Source organism: Cnephaeus nilssonii (genome assembly GCF_951640355.1).
Source record: "Cnephaeus nilssonii genome assembly, chromosome: 10".
NCBI classification, from domain to species: domain Eukaryota; kingdom Metazoa; phylum Chordata; class Mammalia; order Chiroptera; family Vespertilionidae; genus Cnephaeus; species Cnephaeus nilssonii.
Window position 1 is genome coordinate 45,061,936 of NC_137081.1, and position 19,806 is coordinate 45,081,741.

The following is a 19,806-nucleotide window of genomic DNA, read 5'->3' on the forward strand; positions in this document are numbered from 1 at the left end:
GAAGCTCATTACTATATTAATATTGTACAAGCTTTGTAAGACATGAACCATTACAGTTGTAGATACAGAATTTGTGCTGCATAACAAGTAAAACTATTATAACAAAGTCCTTCTAGTAACTTCCTAGAGTCTAAAACAGATCCATCATATACTGCGTTTCATCATGACAACTCCAGTGCCTGTGCCAGAAAAGATCCCAAGCCTAGAACAACAGTTCTTCCAGAATTAAAGGTTAGAGATTTGGCAAAGCGCTCTTCTGGCAGTTGGAGAACAAGGATAGAGTCAATTCAAAAGCTAATTTAATTAAACCTGAAAATGGATGACTATTAAGATAAATAAAAAATACCAGCAAAATGATTATAATTTAAGCCATTTCCAGGTTGATTATTAAATTGGTCAGAACTCTAGTCTTATTTCTGAATATTTCTATTATAAGTACTTGAGGGGGGAAAAATCAACATTGAAGATAAAATCAGTGTTGAGCAAATACCAATAAAACTGCTAATTTAGTCTTCACATTAGAAATAGTGTATCAAATGCAGTTTACCACAGGAAAACTACTGACATCACTATCAAGCTTGGCAACGAGACCTCCAAAACAATACTCTTTGTCTTGTGCTCTTCAATCAAAAGAAAAAAATAACCAAAACTTAACGCTATTTAAATTTAGAGGGAAGTGTTTTGTTTTTTTCTAATTGCTTCCCTTCTTCCTTGGGGTGTGCCCTACACAATGGCTTAACTGATCTATTTGGTAACCAATTTGTTTTCTTTGGCAATTACAGACGCACTTCATATTTCTTGATCACATACCAGGGGTGCTGCTCGGGACGTCTCGACACGCGGCCGGGGTGCAGTTGAGTACATGTAGTTGAAGAGCCTGTCAATTTTCCTCAAAGGGACACCACCTCCTCGGTCACTCATCTAAGATGAGAAAGGATCGTGCAATATGACCAAGTCCCTTATACAACAAAATAAGGACACACCGTGTCACAGTTTTAACTGCTCTCTGCAGAGTCCGGCTTTTCAAAACGAGTATCATGCAATCCAAGTTGCAAATGTAAACAATTCCTTCACTGCTGGACTTAACACAACTCAAGTAACATGTAGAATTTTAATACAAAATAAACTCCATCATAATACAAGTTCGGGGGGCGATTTTGTGTATTACTGAAATTGCACTAACACTGCAGTATAGCACCGAATGCGGCATAAACTAAGCCTATCTTGGATGTAAAAATAAATGTATTATTCTTTTTTGGTGGCCAGTTTGAAAACCAGGTGAAAAATGCATAAACCCTCTCTGACCCAACAATGTTTATCAAAAAAATAAGCAGAAAAGTATGCAAAGAATGTGTGAGACTATCCATTACATCACTATAGAGAACAGCTAAAACTGGATTACAACCTAACTAGAAGACTATTTGAGTAAACTAATATACATTCTAAAATAGAACACTATTTAGCCATTAAATATTATATGGAATTGAATGTATTAGCATGAGAGATGTTCACAAAATCTTGTTAAATAGCACAAAGCTATGAAGAAGCATTTATAATATTCTAATTTTATAAAAATTAAATTATAAAAAGTGTAATGATATACTTTTTTGTAATGATATATTTTTGTCTATGAAATTATGAGTGATTTTCTTCTTTTGGGTTTTTAGTTTCTGAATATTTTTCACAATTACTTCTATTATGGGAAACAAGACTATAATTTTCATTTTCAGGACAGAAAAAGCAGAGCCACTTAATTGTGTTGTAGAATCTCATGTACTAGGCAGTTCATAGAATAGACTCCAGACAACTTTCTAGGGAGTTTATAAGGTACATAGGTTTTTATATTGTGCTTATGTCATTTTTCAACTCAAATCATATGGTAGACTAGATTTAATAATGTATTCACAGATGGTCTTCATTTTATATTCCTTCACAGTTATCATGGACTTATTTTCCTAGCTGTTGTACACCTTCCATTCTAATCTAATACAGCCATTTTCCTTTGTTACAAAATCTAAATTGAGTCCACTATCTATAATATTAAAATAGTTGTCATAAACAAATCTGCTTTTAACATAGGTATATAGATATGCATAGACATAAAAATAGTTCTGAGTGCTACAAAAAGTCAATAAGCTAGATGGCTTCTAGTTAAGTTTTTGTATAGTCTTTTTATTTATTTATCTCTATTGTTGAAAATATTACAGATGTCCCCTTTTTCCCATTAACCCCCTTCACCCTGCTCCTGCCTCCGCCCCAGGCCTTCACCAAACTATTATCTGCCCATGGGTTATGCATATATGTATGTAAGTTCTTTGGTTAATCTCTTCCCACCCCCTTCCCTCTGAAATTCATCAGTGTATTACATGCTTCATTGTCTCTGATCTATTTTGTCAGTTTATTTTGTTCATTATATTCCACATATAAGTGAGATCACTGTGATACTTGTTTTTCTCTGACTGGCTTATTTTGCTTAGCATCTCCAGGTCTCTCCATGCTGTCTCAAAGGGCAAGAGATCCTTCTTTTTTACAGCTGCATCGTATTCCATTGCGTCATACCACATCTTTTTTATCCACTCATCTACTGATGGACACTTGGGCTGTTTCCAGATTTTTACCTATTATAAATAGCACTGCTATGAACATAAGGGTGCATATATTCTTTCTGATAGGTGTTTTGGGATTCTTAGGATATATTCCTAGAAGTAGGATCAGTGGGTCAAATGGCAGTTCCATTTTTAATTTTTTGAGGAAACTCCATACTGTTTTCCATAGTGGCTGCACCAGTCTGTATTCCCAGTTTTCGAATAGTCTTTAAAATTTTTTACAGCATGTTTACACAGTAAGTCCTCACTTAACATCAATAGGCTCTTGAAACTGTGAAGAAATGATAGGCTAGTTAATATAAACAAGAGGTAAGTTCCTATTTTCATCAATGTTATGACTAAACAATGTTAAATAAATGATGTTATTCGAGGACCTGATGTATATTTCTTTCACAATAAAAATCATATAGCTATTTTAGTTTTTAAAATAAAAGTTCACTTTGAAATACCATTTGAAGAGCTGCCTCTGATATGTCTACAATTAGATCACTGCAGTATAAAAATATACAAGGACTTTATTAAGAACTTAAGCTTGAAATTGTTCTTGGCCATGAATTCAAACCCTGTGAAGAGATTTATTTTAGTAAGATGAATAAAGAGCTCAGAGTATTTTCTGAGATGGATCAATTTGTTAATTATTCATTCTTTAATTTAATGCTCTGTTGCACACTTGTTGGTAAGAAGTGTGAGAGTTCTATAAATATTAACTAAGTGAACAACATATTAGAATAGATATTAAGATCAAAAGGCAGATTCAATGAACTGGTTTTTCTTAACCTTCTGGCATCCAGCAAGTATACAACAAGAAGTGACTTCTAGCCACAGGCGAGTCTGAGGAAAGCAGAGCAGAAAGGACAGGTGACTCTGAGAGGCACCTTCTTATTGCAGGTGAAGGGGGTAAACGAAGCCACAGGAATACTGTTAAAAACTGACACAGGTAAATAAAGGTGACCTCCTTTGCTCTGCTGTCAAGAAACAAACTGGAACCAGTAGATTTTTTAAGTGGTCATAAGAGTTTCCAAGAGAATTAATTGTAAGAGATAAAAGTATACCAGACGGACTGAGTTCTTTGGGAAAAGGGAGGGAGGAAATAATGGGAGAGAGACAGAGACAGATGTTTGGTCTGTATACATTTAAGACAAGAAGAATGGCACTCTGATGACAAATATACTGAGAAAGAGATTTTAAAATTAAACAAAAAATTCTCTGATTAAGATAATTTGAAGAAAAAAATCTAGAATCATGGGAACACAAGCCTATGCCAAGAGAAAGGCAAGAGATTATGAAAGAGGTGCATGGTGGGGAGTAATGTCAACAGGAAGGCTGAGGAAGAGAAGTTGGCCAATTATTTTTAAAGTTTTCTCTTCAGTGCATGAAATTACCACTTCTCAATGTCATCGAACCAAGAGCTGCCATTCCTAACTTCCTGTTCCTCATAACCCTGGGCTCCCTGGGTCAGTTCATGTGAATTTCAGGTTCAAGGGAAAGGAACCATGGCTAACCTGATGACAGCTCTGAAGGCAGGAAATGTATTAACTCTAAACTCTCACCCAAAGCTCCTGAAGTCTCTTACTCAGCATCTTTTTTTAATGTCAAATTTATAAAATCAGCAACAGTGAATGAACCAAGATATTTACATTTTTACTTTAAATACATGTGGCTTTAACACTTACATTATTTACTGAACATAAACCAAACGTAAAATCTGAAAGAGCAGCTAGAGTTCTGAGACAGAAGAAAATAATTCCTTCACAGGATTTTCAGCAGAGGAATAAAAGGTGAAAAATGTCAACAATTTGAACAAACTTAAAAAATGGGCGGGGGTGGGGGGGGAAGGGGGAACAGACCTTGATCCTGAAAGTCTAGCATAAGTAATGGGGGTGAACTCTCTACTGAAGAAAATTAAAGCAAGCATTTAACACATAAAGAGATAAGTAACAAGAGTAGATACAGTCATGTGACTTTAGATGTAAGGAGGCAGAGATCAATATATAGGTAGGGCTTTTATAAGTCTGTTCAAGGCCTTTATGAACATTTTTTATAGCTTTTTAAAAAAATGTATTTTTATTGACTTCAGAGAGGAAGGGAGAGAGAGATAGAAACATCAATGTATTCTATTATATGGATATGTATCACATTTTGTTGATCCATTTATCCGTTGATGGACATTTGAGCTCTTTCCATATTTTGGCTATTGTGAATAATACTGCTATGAACATCCATGTATACGTTTTTGCTTGAATATCTGTATTTAAACCTTCAGAGTATATACAGACCTAGAGGTGGAAATGCTAGGTCACTATGAACCTTTCTTGACACCAAACAGATTCCCTAAGCGAAGTCTGTCCGTCCACCAACACAGAACGAGTTTGTGACCATGTGGTGAGATAACCACGGTAACGGAAAGCGTCGGCAGACCAGGGTGCTAAAGCAACAAGAAACAGCAGCAGAGGAAGCTACAAGAAGGATCACGCTGTAGCATAACTGAAGCCCAGATGGGACTTATTTTGAATCAAGTAAAACCTAGTGGGCAAGTAGCTGACACATAACTAACCAAAAAATAGACACACATTAGCACCTGGGCTGGAAAAAACATGACGCATTCACATTACTTTTTCAGCAAACAGATCGTACAGCCATATATTTATTTGTGCCTCACTCTTTTAAATGAATAGCCAAGAGAGATTTAAAAAAGAAAGAAATTCAGAGGTAACAGTGCAGACAGCAGAGACAACTTAATTTTTTTAAAAAACAGCTATCATTAATATCCTCAGTTATTAAAGAAGATAAAACTAAAACGGAATACTATAAAAAGAATAATAAAAAAGAAGTTGAGCCCAGTGGCGTGGCTCAGTAGTTGAGTGTCGACCCATGAACCAGGAGGTCACAGTTCGATTCCCGGTCAGGGTACATGCCCAGGTTGCAGGCTCAATCCCCGGTGGGGGAGCATGCAGGAGGCAGCTGGTCAATGATTCTCATAAGAGAGTAAAACTAAAAGGTCAACAGAAGGGCTAGTAATTTAAAGTCAAGGAAATCTCACAGAGTAGAATAAAAAGTTAAACAGATTAAAAAAAAAAACGGAAGAAAAAAGATATGAAAAAAGAGAGGATCATATCACAAAGCCCAACATCCTCCACATATGACCACTGGAAGAAAGGATGAAGGTCCAGCCCAATGGAAAGGCCCACACTAAGTCATATTATTATAAAATTTCAGAATAGAGCTGAAAAAAGATCTTAAAAGCTTCAATTAAACAAAATCTCACAAATCAGATTGGTCACATACAAAAGAATGGGGATTGGAATAAGCATACGTATTCTCAATAGGAACAGCAAGAACGATGTCAGCAAAAATAGTGGAGAAAGGAGCTCCAAAAATTCTCTCCTCCATCAGATCACCAGGAAAAAGGCAAAAATTGTCAGAATCAACTTTGTTCAGCTCTGGAAATTAACCAAAGTCTTGTGGCAATCTTGGGAGCATGCAGTCAAGAAAAACAACAGTGAGACTTGTGGTGTCTTAACTGCCTTATTCCCACCCCCAACAATAACATGCAATCAGAATGCAAGCAGCAGCCTAGCAGCCACTACATTTTTCTGACCCGATTCTGAGCTCCCAATGCAAAAACATATTGCATGAACCCACTTCCCATTATCAGAAACATTCCTCAAAAACAATCAGAGGTGCCCTGGCCAGGTAGCTCAGTTGATTAGAGCATCCTCCCGAGACACCAAAGAATGCAGGTCAGGGCACATACAGGCGTCAACCAATAAATGAATCAATGGGTGGAACAACAAATATCTCTCTCCCTTTCTCTCTCTCTAAAAATTACTAAATAAAAATTTTTTAAAGAGACATAAAAGCATGGAACAGACTGTAGAATCTCAGAGGGAAGGAGGAGGTGGGTAGGTGGGTGGGAAGAGATCAACTAAAGAACTTGTATGCATATATGCATAACCCATGAACACACACACACAACAGGGTGGTGAAGGTCTGGAGTGAGGGACAGGGGAAGGGGCGAGGAGGATGGATTAGCAGGGGTCAATGGGGGGGAAGGGAGGACATAATGTAATACTTTGAACAATGAAGATTTCATTTAAAAAACAAAGAAATTAAAAAGTGAGAGGAAAAAAATACCACAATTAGAGATAATAAAATTTAGGGCCACCTGAGGCAATATACAACAGTTAAGGCAAACAATAGGCTAACCAAAAAGCTTAATAAGAAAAGCTAGGGAATGAGATATATAAAGGGGTTTAAAAAGCTCTGAGAATCCAGAAGGTCATGTTAATGTCTAGGGCTATGCTCATGCTCAGGAAAAACCTGAACAGATCCCTAAGCTTTCACCTCTGACTGACCTTGAGTTTCTGTATAAGCAGGACCTAAGGTTAAGTAGGGTTAACATATTCATAGTGCTGAAAGCAAAAGACTAACTAAGAAGTCTATACCGAGCAAAATTATCCTTCAAAAATGAAGAAAAAATTAAGACATCTATCTATATACTATAAAAGGCTAATATGCAAAGTGTCCCCACAGGAGTTCGACTGGGAGACCGATCCCTCTTTATGACGTGTGCTGACCATCAAGGGGTGGCATGGAGCGAAAAAAGGCCCCGGCCAGCAGCTGGCAGCTGGGGAAGGAAGGCCCCGGTCAGCAGCCAGAAGGCCCCTATCAGCCCTGATCGCCAGCCAGACCTAGGGACCCTACCGTTCACAAATTTCATGCACAGAGCCACTAGTTCTCACATACCAGGTGTACCGGTTAATAATGCATATTTTGTAATCAAAGAAAACACGATAATTTCAAGAGAAACATCAAAAGTGCATTATTCAAAGTAATGTCCATTGCTAGCTACACATTTCCCCCATCTTTCGGGTAATTTGTGGATACCGTCCCAATAGAACTTTTCTTGTTTTGAGGCAAACCATTCAGAGACCCAATTTTCCACTACTTCGTATGTTTTGAAGTGCTGCTCAGAAAGTGCGTGTGCCAGCAATCGGAACAAGTGGTAATCTGAAGGAGCAAGGTCTGGTGAATACAGCAGGTAAGTTAATACCTCCCAGGCAAGATCTTTTAACGGGTCTTTAACTGGTTTTGAAGTGTGTGATGGTGCGTTATCATGAAACAAAATTAGTTGGCCGTGTCTTCTGGCACATTCTGGTCGTTTTACGATCAAAGTGTGGTTCAAATTGATTATTTGTTGTTGGTAGCAATCAGTATTCACAGTTTCACCTGGTTTTAGACGCTCATAATATACCACACCTTCCTGATCCCACCAAATGCAGAGCATGGTCTTTTTTCCAAAGGATTTGGCCTTGCAGTGGATGTTGATGGGTGACCTGGATCAACCCATGATTTTGTGCATTTGGGATTCTCAAAATAAATCTACTTTTCATTGCCAGTCACAGTTCAATGCAAAAAAGACTTTCTTTCATGCCATTGAAGCAACATTTTACTGATGGCTTTTCAGTTTTCCATTTGTCTTTCGTTCAGTTGATGTGGCACCCATTTTCCTTCCTTTAATATCTTTCCCATTGCTTGTAAACGATCGGAAATTGTTTGCTGAGCAACGTTTAATCTTTCTGCAAGTTGTTTTTGAGTTTGACATGCATCTTCACCCAATAATGCCTGTAATTGTTAGTCTTGAAACTTTTTTGGTTGATCTGGATATTCTTTGTCTTTCACATCAAAATCATCACTTTTAAAGCGTTTAAGCCAGTGTTCACAAGTATCTTGAGATGGAGCATGTTCACCATAAGCTTCCTGAAGTAGACAATAACTTCCAGCAGCACTTTTCTTCAAAATAATGAATTAAAACTTTCCGCAAATGCTTTTTTGGCACAAAATTCGACATTTTTAAGCATAAAAATATCTATGATGTTAATACCTTCAGAAAATTTGACATATGATGTTTTGAAGCTTGTTGTCAATACAACAAAATAGCATACATATCAAATCGCATATATATCAACATATGTATAACTCCACCTATTGAAAAAAATCTGCATTATTAACTGGTACACCTGGTAAGCAAACATTGAGAGAATTCACCATTGGTAGACTTGCCCTATCAAAAAACAGCCTGAAATGAAAGAACACCTAGACAGCATATATCAAATCCACATGAAGAAATAAAGGCCATATATTTACCTAGAAAACTATATAGTTAAATATAAAGGATAGTATAAGTATATTTTTTGTTTGTAAATTTTTTCTCCTATATTATTTAAAAAATAATTGCATGCCCAGCTGGCGTGGCTCAGTGGATTAAGCATCGACCCACGAACCAAGAGGTTGCCAGTTCGATACCCGTTTAGGGCACATGCCTGGGTTGTGGGCTTGATCCCCATTAGGGGGGGTGCAGGAGGCAGCCGATTAGATGTTTCTGTATCATTGACATTTCTATCTCTCTCCCTTCTCCCTTCCTTTCTCTCTCAAATTAATAAAAACATATTTTTTAAAAAAGAAACAAGGAGAAAATTAAAATGGTTCATTAGAAAACATTTTAACAGAAAATACATCAGGAATGGAGAAATAAAGAATTAAAAGAGACATAGGATATAGAGACTATATATGACAAAATGTCAAACAGATCCTATAGTAACAGCAATTGAAACAGACAATTCAAAATAATAGTTGGAGACTTCAATGTACCACTTTCAATAATGGCTACGACAACTCAACAAAAGAACAGGAAATAGAAGACTTAAACAAGACCATACACCAACAAGACCTAACAACCATCTATAGAACACTCCATGCAACAACAGCAGAATGCACATTTTTCTCAAGTACACATGGAACGTTTTCCAGGATAGTCCATTTGTTGGGCCATAAAACAAGTCTCAATAAATGTAAAATGATTAAAATCATACAACTGTATTTCTGGCTAAAATGCAATAAAATTAGAAATCAATAATAGAACAAAATGTGGGAAGTTAACAAGCATATGCAAATTAGCACAGACTACTAAATAACCAATGGGTCAAAGAAGAAATCACAAGGAAATTAGAAAATACTTTGAAATGAATGAAAATGAAAACACAACACAAAAAATGTATGGGACACAGAGAAAGAGTGTCTAAAGGGACATTTTTAGCTGTAAAATGTCTCAAATCAATAACCTAAACTTCCATCCTAAGAAACTAAAAAAGGAGCAAACTAACTCCAAAGGAAGCAAAAAGAAGAAAATAATAAAGATTAGAGTTGAAATTAATGAAATACAGAATTGAAAACAGTGGAGAAAAATCAACAAAATAAAGAATTGGTTTTTTGAAAAAAAAATAACAAAATTGACAACTTTTAGCTAGACTGACCCCCAAAAAAGGGAGAAGACTCTCTCTCTCCCTTTTCCTTCCTCTCTCTGAAATCAATAAAAACATATTGTTTTAAAAAATGAAAAATTATTTACTATCTACATAACACTGCAAATACCCAAATATTTTAGATTTATCGAAGTGAATATTCATGATCACTGCTAAGCTGTCTGCCTCCAGGACTGACTTTAACATGAATCATCTGAATTAGGGACCAGAACAGAAATAGACTCAAGTGATAATTCCATAATCTGTCAGAAAAATGAAACAATGTGCTTATTAGGTATAAGGGATAGGATTTCTTTCTCCTAATGATAAATTATGCCTTCTAGAAATTATGTGCATGCCTGTATATCAACTTTAAAAAAATAAAAGAAAAAGCATTTACCTTCACAGTCAAATCCTCAGTACCCAGGGTGACGTGGACTTGAATAGGTGGATAAACACCTTTGTCAGCATGGTATTCCATGGTTGCTCTCATTGCATTCTGAAATACATTAGGTTTACATTAAAAATACAACTTTTAAAAAAGAAAGTAATTATAATTTTCAACTAATATGCACTACTTGAAATTTTAAAAGTTTTAATTCAATGGAAATATGCCAAAGAATCATTATTCTTACAACCATATTTAAAGAATTACTTTTAAGAAAATTATGAAGTCAGTTTTGGAGGAGTTGTGAGACATTTTGATTTAAAGATTTCAACTAAATTCTGTATATTTTGCAAAACCAGATGTTTTAACACTTTAAAGTAGTTTACATTAAAGCAGAAAATTTTACCCAAATGTTTTTACAATTTAGTAGATAACAGACAAATCTATTTTTGAAAACTTTCATCTCTTTTTATAAGAAACATTTTATCACAAATTGCTTTAAGAAAAAAAATTTCATATACTATTTACAGCAATGGTCTTATAGTGATATAAACTAATCCAATTTACCATTAGTTTAAAACTAAGGACATTTACTTGTAAAACTGTTTGGAACAATTTCTAAAAGATACAGCGTACAAACTGCCAACCTGTCATAAGCACTAAGTGATAACATGGCGTGTAGCACTGGAGTAGAAATTGGTAAGACTAGATAAAGCAAAAAAGGCAAAAGACAGGACTTTGGAAATAAGTGTGACCAGGCACACCAATCTCCCTAAGGAGCAGATTCTATCATCTCTACCGAAGGCCCTTTAAGATTAGGTTCCATATGGAAGCTATTACTACTGACATTATATAAAATTGCTTATATAACACGGTAGTATTTCTTTTATTAAGCATCATGGGGAACAAGATCTTTATGTTCTGAAATTTCAAGGGAAAAATTAGTTTTAATCCTTTAAGTGCCAATCAATTATTTAATCACTTTGAAATATTTTTGGAAGGATTAGATATTTTCTTGCTGTCTTAGAACAAAAGAGCACTCTTGAAACCTTGCAGTTCTAAGACATTATTATTATTCCATCAGTTTTTCTGTTTCAGTATATTTTTCATTTTCCTTATCAGGCTGAAAGCCACATCTTCTCTCTTCTAATTTGCTGCTGGCTGAAGACAAGGTAACTAAAGTAACAGAGACTACAGCTTGACTTAGGGTGCCATTTTCAGCCTCAGGGGCCTGTACCACTTCTCATCACCCACTTTCCTGTCCACCAGCAAGTGTAATTGGGGGGGATGTATTCTCAACATTACTAGCATAATTTTTTTAGTTTTCAAAATTTGTTGTAAAGAGCAAATATAACAGCAGAAGCCCTGTACATTAATATAAATGACTTTCTCAAAAGAAAAAAAAAAGCATACAGCAGGTATGGAAAGTTAAGAATCATTCTTCTAAGTGTTTGTTTTGTAAAAAAATAGAACCTTAAGGAGCCCCTACACTGTGCTGAAATTGTATTGGACATTCAGTATGTTGTCGCCAATCTTCATAATAACCTGGATAGTATTACCCTTGTTTTCCAGAAGAGGAAACAGAGGCTCAGAAAGGCTGAGCGACTTGGCCGAGGTCACACACATAATTAAGTGGCAGAACTGGAATTCAAACCCAGGTCTTTCTGCCTCCCCAGGCTGAGCTTACCACCACACTGAGGTGCCCATCAGCGCTGTCAAAAGGCTGATCTCCAGGAATGTGACATGACGCTGAACATGAAATGACATCTTTTAATTAAACGGAAGAAAACCCGGTAGAGTATTTAACTTTCAGAGCAGATTCCTAACCTCAGGAAAGGACTGATATAGGTTATGTAATACTATTTTACAAACCTTGAAAAGTTCAAACACCATGTGATAGAGATGGGATGGTACATAAACCACTTGTATTGGCTGTCCTGGTGATTTTGCTACAGAGCAGAAGAGAAAAATATAAAAGTACAGAGAGATGTGCTTAAAGCATTTTAAAGAATATATTGTGTAGTGATGAAAAGAAAACATTTACCATGGAGGCTAGCATCATTTGGGGGAGAAGTGCCACACCAGTTCTTCACCGTATTAGTTTCTGAACCCCATGCTCACTTAGATTAATACCTGACAGTGACAACATGAGTCCTGCATCACAAATAACCAACCCTTCTTCCCATTCTTCTCTATGATGGCCAGTCTTTTTAAAGGACACTCAACCTTAAGGTCCAAATTTTACTCTCCAAAGAAAGTGTTACAGTCTATAAATCCCATGGTCCAACTTACATAAACACATTCTATTTTTAAGCCATTTTAAAAAATGTTTCACCCAGGTGGAATGTTTCCTGTTTTATTTCAGGCATTTCCATGGATATAGATCTGAAGAAAAAAATTAAGTTGGCATCAATTTACCCAGGGATGCTGATTTTACATTCAACCATTAATAGGTGCCCTGGTGGGCAGATAGTGTGTAAAACAGAATGTCGGGCAGAGCAAAGGAATAGGCTCACCGTACCCGAGGATTCTAATGTAGCCAACAAACTGGATTCCCCTCGGAATAAAGTGCCCCTTGGAAACATGGTGGGACATCTGGAAACTGCCCAGAGTAGTTCAGGTTCCCAAACTATCGCTGGTGCACTGTGATTCTTATTTACTGAATGTACCATTATGGGCCAAAAGCATTAATACGGCTTTAGAAAAACACCAAACAATTCTATTTTCAATTGGGTAACGTCCACTGCTGTCCAGAATACAACTTAGTAAAAACTGTTTAATTTTATTCTTCTCAAAGGGTCATGTTAACTTAGGAAATGTTTTCCCCGCTTTTAAACTACCCTACCTCTAGGAAAAACAGTATTTTGTCTAAAAGGCACTATCAGGGTGAAAAAAAGACCATTAGAGATAAACAGATTCTCAAATAAATGAGCGTCTTTATTTCTTCCTTACACCTCCAGTCTTTCTACTTCCTCAATAGTAAACAATGATTTACAACTCAGGAAGTAAAAATATTCTAGGGTAAACCTTACATTATTGAAGTGCATATAAAAGTCAAATGGAATTTTCTTGGCACCACTTTTCCACTTTTTCTAACCAGAAAACCAAAAATAAGTAAAGAATAAACATTATCAATTTAAAAAATTTTAATGGGAAAGACCAAAAGGTCTTTCAGAAAGAATCCAACTACATTAAATACACACACACACACACACACACACACACACACACACACACAAATATGTTTTAACATGATTTCTCTCACTCGGCTTTCATATGAAGAAACTGACAAAAAGTCCTTTTATATTAAAACAAATCTAAATTATCCTTATAGTTCCTTGTCAAGTCATCAAAACAGTGATCATTGAGGAATAGACAGCATCAGGCTTACCATTTAGTTCTTCAAGCTCTAGTTCAGGAGAGTTAATATAATACAGATCACAAAGACGCCTAGCACTTTCATAGCCATCTAGTATGAATCAAAACAACAAAAAAAAAAGCATTAAATAAATTTATATCTGTTTCATGCATTAAGATGGCAATAGTATTGACAAATGAAATTTTCAAACTTTTTATAGAAGAAAATATACTTTCAAAATCTTAGTTTTTAAATATGACATGACAAAGCCTAATAGCCATAAAGGAGAAATGACAGATACAATACCAAAAAAAAACCAAGCAAAACCCACATCTATATAGAAAAAGACACCATAGCCCATCTGGTCTGACTCAGGGGTTGATTGTTGACCTATAAACCAGAAGGTCATGGTTTGATTCCTGGTCAGGACCCATGCCCAGGTTGCCAGCTTAATCCCCAGTAGGGAGCATACAGAAGGCAGCCAATCAATTATTCTCTCCTATCACTGGTTTTTCTCTCTCTCCCCCTCTCCCTTCCTCTCTGAAGTCAATAATATATATATATTATATATGTGTGTGTATTATATATACATATACACACACACACATATATACACATATATAAATATATATATTATATATATTACATATATATTATATATATTAAAAAGGTACAAGACACATTAAACAAAGTAAAGAAAAACAGCAGGCTAAAAAAATATTTGCAATACATATAACAAACATTTAGAGTTGGTGAGGGTTTAGGAAAGACACTCTCATTCACTGTTTGTTACCTTATGGGATGTATCAAAATTTTAAGTGCACTTTAAATGTTTTTAATTCTAGGAATCTTCCTTTCTAAAATAATATCAAAAGTCAGCAGATATCTAAAGATGTGCACTGCAGTATTGTTGGTTAGAAAAAAAATGAAAACAAAAAAAAGAAAAAGAAAAAGAAAAAAAATGAAAACAAACTATGTGCATCAAAGGATGGCCCGGCCAGTGTGGCTCAGCAGTTGAGTAGACACTCATGACCAGGAGGACAAGGTTTGATTCCAGTCAGGGCACATGCCTGGGTTATACGCTTGGTTCCCAGTAAGGGGCATGCAGTAAGCAACAAATCAGTGTTTCTCTCTCATCATTAATGGTTTTTTTTCTCTCTCCCTTCCTCTCTCTGGAAAACAAAATTAAGAAAGAGTTTTAAAAAAATGGGGGGGTGGAGGATGGACTAATAGATTCTGGTACATCCATACAGCCATTCAAAAACCTATATATACTGAACATGGTACAATGTCTGTAAACTTGTAGAAAAATATACATAGATTACCCCATTTTCTAAATAAACAACATAAGACCAGCAATCATATGTGTGTGTATATCTATCTATCTATATAAAAGCCTAAGAGACCGAACGATAGGTCGACCGGTCGCTATGACGTGCATTGACCACCAGGGGGCAGACACTCAAAGCACAGGATCGGGCTCCCTCCTGTCTGGATTGGGCTTGCAGGAATCAGGTTCCCTCATGTCTGAATCGGGCCAGCTGGAGAGGGGTCCTGGATTGCCAGAGGGCGCAGGCCAGGCCGAAAGACCCCATCGGGCCTCTGGTATGTGGTATAAACAGAAAAAAGTGTGGAAAGATGCAAACCAATTATAAATTATGGCTCCTAGATAGGGAATTAGAAAGGGGAAAGGGGCTTAAAATTTTTGAAGTGAAACAGATACCCACATAGCATCACCATACTTTACCTAACAAAACATTGTATGAGCAAATATCCTATACATAAGGCACAATTAGCATTATAAAGTTATTTGCAAACCCACATATTCACTCCTAACATTTTTATCTCGGGATATAAACAGCTGTTTTAATAGCAAGAACTAACATTCAACCATTTTGATTCCTACATCCTTTCTGAAAGGAGAAGTGTAAGTATTTACCTTGAATAACTTCAACTACATTGCAGTTTGGGTTTATGCTTCCAATGTGTTTTCGATGAGATGGGCTTCCTTTGTCTTTCCCACCAAACAACAAAGCTATTAAGAAATGAAACATCAGAGACAAATAAAATAAGCTAAAACATCCAAAGCCCATTTCCAGATTTGAAAACTGTTTCTCTAACCGGTACTTGAACAATAGAACAAACATTTTTCTTAAACATAAACATAAACACAGTATTTTACATTCAATAAATACACCTCCTCTGTACAGCAGTCTATTTACTTTTAATACATAAAAAAAAGTAAAATTAAACATTTTCCTTAAAGGGAAGTTTTCTAAATAAATTTAAAATATACCAATACACTTTATTTAGCTTCTTTTCTTGACTTCCAGACACTTACAGTGCTGATTGAGTAACATTCTAATTGAAATTCGACTCATGAAGAAGCGATCCAAAAAGTACTGAACATTCTGGCTGGTGACAGGATCCACCCCGAAGCTCTCCTTGTATTCAATCACACCCTGAGCCATGGTGGGAATCACGTCATTGTGTCGGTTCCTGATCCGTATCACGGTATCTGTAAAGCTAAACAAACCTGTCTCTCAATACAGCCAAGTATTTTTGACAAGTGAATCTAATACTAAAATCTAAGTTTAACCAACTACACTAGGCAAGCAATCCCTAATTCAGCAAAAGAAGCCTCAGTGCATGTTGTCCTACACCTCTATAAATATATTTCAGATCATTAAATATACTGAGTCTGTGACAGTATAAGAACCTCCAAAATAAAACGTTTGAAATTTAATTATTTTCTTGAAAGTCTTAAAGGAAGGCTGCAACAAAACATAATCCTAAAAATGCTATGGTTTTCCTGTAACCATTGTCAGCTGGGGTCATCTGAGCACTCACTATGAGGACAGTATTCAGGGACATTCGGTCTAAGAGAAGACGGAGCACTTGCTTCTAGGGAACACATGCTCTGTAAGGAATGAAGATGAATGAGCCAATAAAGCCTGTCTGCTTTGGAACTATTCCCTGGGGCTCAGAGAGAGAAAGAACCACTTAGAACAGAAAAGTAGGAAAAAAATTCTAATTTCACTCATCCTATAAGTTTAAAAATGGGAGAGGAAAAGTCAACTGTTGTGTGAAACGAAAAATTTTCAAATCATCTGGCCTTCCCATTTCTGTCATTTAGAAGACATTCTTGCATGGATAATTTAAAGAACTAAATAAAATAGAAAAGGAGTCTTAATTAGGAAGTAATAAAATCCATTTTGTAACATACCCATCAGAATTTACATTTTCGAATGAGTGCTTTCCCATTCAAAGTCATCATCTGGAGTACTATTAACTTATTCCAATGATGCTCTTACAGCTCAAAACATTTTTGAAATTCCTAGTTTGTAATTAGCTTCAAAACCAAACTGTTAATCCAAAATACAAACAAGAAAACTCCTCAAAAACGGCAAACAGTTCATCATTTCTAGTCACCCCTTTATTAGTTTATTTCACCTTTCCCTCTTTTTTATTATTATTTTTTTTAATCCTTACCTAAGGATACATTCTCCATTGATTTTTTTAGAGAGAGTAGAAAGGAGAGAGAGGATGGGGAGGGAGAGAAACATTGATGTGAGAGAAACACTGCGATTGGTTGCCTCTTGCTCATGCCCAGATGGGGGCTGGGGATTGAACTTCAACAGAGATTTGTGTCCTTGGCCAGGAATCGAACCAAAGACCCTTCAGTCCATGGGCTGACACTCTAACTACTGAGCAACTGACCAGGGCATCACCTTTCTCTCCTTTTTTAATGTACAAAACAGTACTATTCTTCTTAACTGCTCTGAATGACTGTTTCCAGAAGGTTCAATAACATAATCCATGTAACATAAAAGTAACATAATGTTTACTTTTAAGGCTACTTGTGCCCAAATCTGGGCACTACCATTTGCTAGCTATTTGACCTCTATGCTACCTTAAGTTACTTAATCTCTTTGTACAGAAAGTAGTATCTCAATTGAGTTGTTTTAAAGATTAAATATCATTCATGCAAAATGTGCTCCATAAGCATCACAGAGTACATCCTGATGTTATTTTCAGACCAAAATCATAAAACTGAAGTTTTAAAAATGAAGTGTTGCCATCACCTTTACAGACAGTCAAAAAAAGGTATTAAAGACTGAGGACAACAAAAGAGGTGGTCTCCAACTTTTGACCAACATTCATTGGAATAAGAAGGCAACTGCCTGAGGGGACTACTTGGGTTTACCAGTTCTGATATGTTGGTCATTGAAGTGGTCATATTACTTACATTATCTTACAAACCACAGGTCATAAACTAGAGACCCACAGACATTTTTTGTAGGCCTTCAGTATTTTTAACATTTTTTAATTAGTTGCTTATCATTCAAAATTGGGAGATTTTACATTAAAAATCTAGATGGGTGCCTGGTGTGGCTCCGTAGTTAGAGCATTGGCCCATGCCCCGAAGTGTTGCTGGTTCGATTCCCAGACAAAGACACATACCTGGGTTGCAGGTTCGATCCCCAGCCTGGTCCGGAGTATGCGGGAGGCAACCAAAAAAGTGTCTCTCTCACATTGATGTTTTCTCTCTCTCTCTCTCTCTCTCTCTCTCTCTCTCTCTCTCTCTCTCTCTCTCTCCCTCCCTCTCTCTCTCTTCCCCCTCCATCCCTCTCTTCCACCACTCTCTCTAAGAATCAATGGAAAAAATATCATCAGGGGAAGATTAACAAAAAATCCCGACTTGTGACTTTTCTTTAAACACACAAAAAACTTAAATGACCTGGGTGGTGTTTCGGTATGGCAAGGATCGGCTGGAGCTGAGGGTGGCTGACCTTTAGACGCATGCACTCTCCAGGTGAAAAGTCCTCGCCTTCCATCCAGGGGCACTGAGGCCACATCTAGATACCTGTTGACCACCACTCTTAAGCTGTGTTTTTTCTTACACTAGAGATCAGAGGAGCATGAAGCATTTCTTGTTCCCAGGACAGTTTCCTGCTTTATGTTACTTGCCTTGCCCGTATGGGCTGCTTTAGACAATTATCCTGCCACATGTTCCACTATAGTGGGAAACTAAAAGTTAATCAATTTATATCTTTATATGATGTTTAAAGGGTACAAAAATTATGTTCAGAATTAGGTCAAAATAGTACACTTACTCATAAATAGCTTTAGCATCTTCAGCACTTCTGTCCTTAAAATCAAGAAGCTCCTGAAGACTCTGGATATACCTAAAATACAAATCAACAGGGTAACCTTGTTCTTTCACATTTTGAGAGTTCAATATTGTGAAAATGCTCAAAAGGGATTTTTAACATTTCTTATTTTTTAATTTGGTATAGTGCTCTAAATTACCAGTATGGTTGAAGTGGGATTTTTTATACATAATCACATTTGAGCAAAGTTCCTGGCTCAAACTAGCAGAATGTGCATATTTTCTCCTAAAAGCATAGGTTAAATTTGACCTATGTAAGATTTCCTACCTCTTCTATTTTTTTAAACTTCTATAATCTAAAATAGTTATCTTTAATAAGTAGCTTTTTAAATTTTTTATTCTTTTTTTTTTTTTTTAAGAGAGACGGAGAGGGATAGAAAGATAGAAACAGCAATGAGAGAGGAACATCAATCAGCTGCCTCCTACATGCCCCCTACTGGGGATCGAGCCTGCCACCTGACATGGAATCAAACCAGGAATGGAACTAGTGACTCTTGGTTCATGGGTTGACACTCAACCACTGAGCCACACCAGCCAGGCTAAAATAGCTTTTATACTTCCTAAACTTACCACTGTAAATTACAGTATAAATGATGATTGTCATGAGAACTGTGTCTATAACCAATAACTATGTGATCATGGGCAAATGCCTTGTCTTAGTCTCAGTAAAATGTAAATCCCAGCCTATCTTGGCCTAAGAGTCTAACTTAAAGGTCTGTGTTTTAAACCTTAATTTTAGATGTTCATGTCCAATCAACAAATATTTGTTAAAAGCCTACAATCTATACCACCTAGTTCTTTTAAACAGAACTGAACAAAAACACAAAAGTCATGGGAATGTAGGTTTTAGTTTATCTAACATCTCAAGGTAGTAAATTACCTGTTAAGGAAGGAGCCAAATAATGTCCAAATGACTTTCTCAAGGTCATACCACCAGCACAATGGTAGTGCAGGGCCAGAGCTAAAAACACGCCGCTATC

General features: G+C 36.3%; 1 protein-coding gene across 2 annotated transcripts in view; it reads right to left on the bottom strand.

The window, feature by feature from the left end:
* Positions 1-19,806, bottom strand: part of PDK1 (pyruvate dehydrogenase kinase 1) — a 35,623-nt gene that overhangs the window by 12,360 nt on the left and 3,457 nt on the right. For both annotated transcript variants that reach the window (XM_079782883.1, XM_079782884.1), the window contains exons 3-9: positions 18,771-18,842; positions 15,995-16,179; positions 15,593-15,688; positions 13,687-13,764; positions 12,168-12,244; positions 10,308-10,406; positions 811-921 (exon numbers count right to left, since the gene is read on the bottom strand). In XM_079782883.1, the coding sequence (XP_079639009.1) occupies positions 811-921; positions 10,308-10,406; positions 12,168-12,244; positions 13,687-13,764; positions 15,593-15,688; positions 15,995-16,179; positions 18,771-18,842 (718 nt within the window). The remainder of the gene's footprint in view (positions 1-810; positions 922-10,307; positions 10,407-12,167; positions 12,245-13,686; positions 13,765-15,592; positions 15,689-15,994; positions 16,180-18,770; positions 18,843-19,806) is intronic.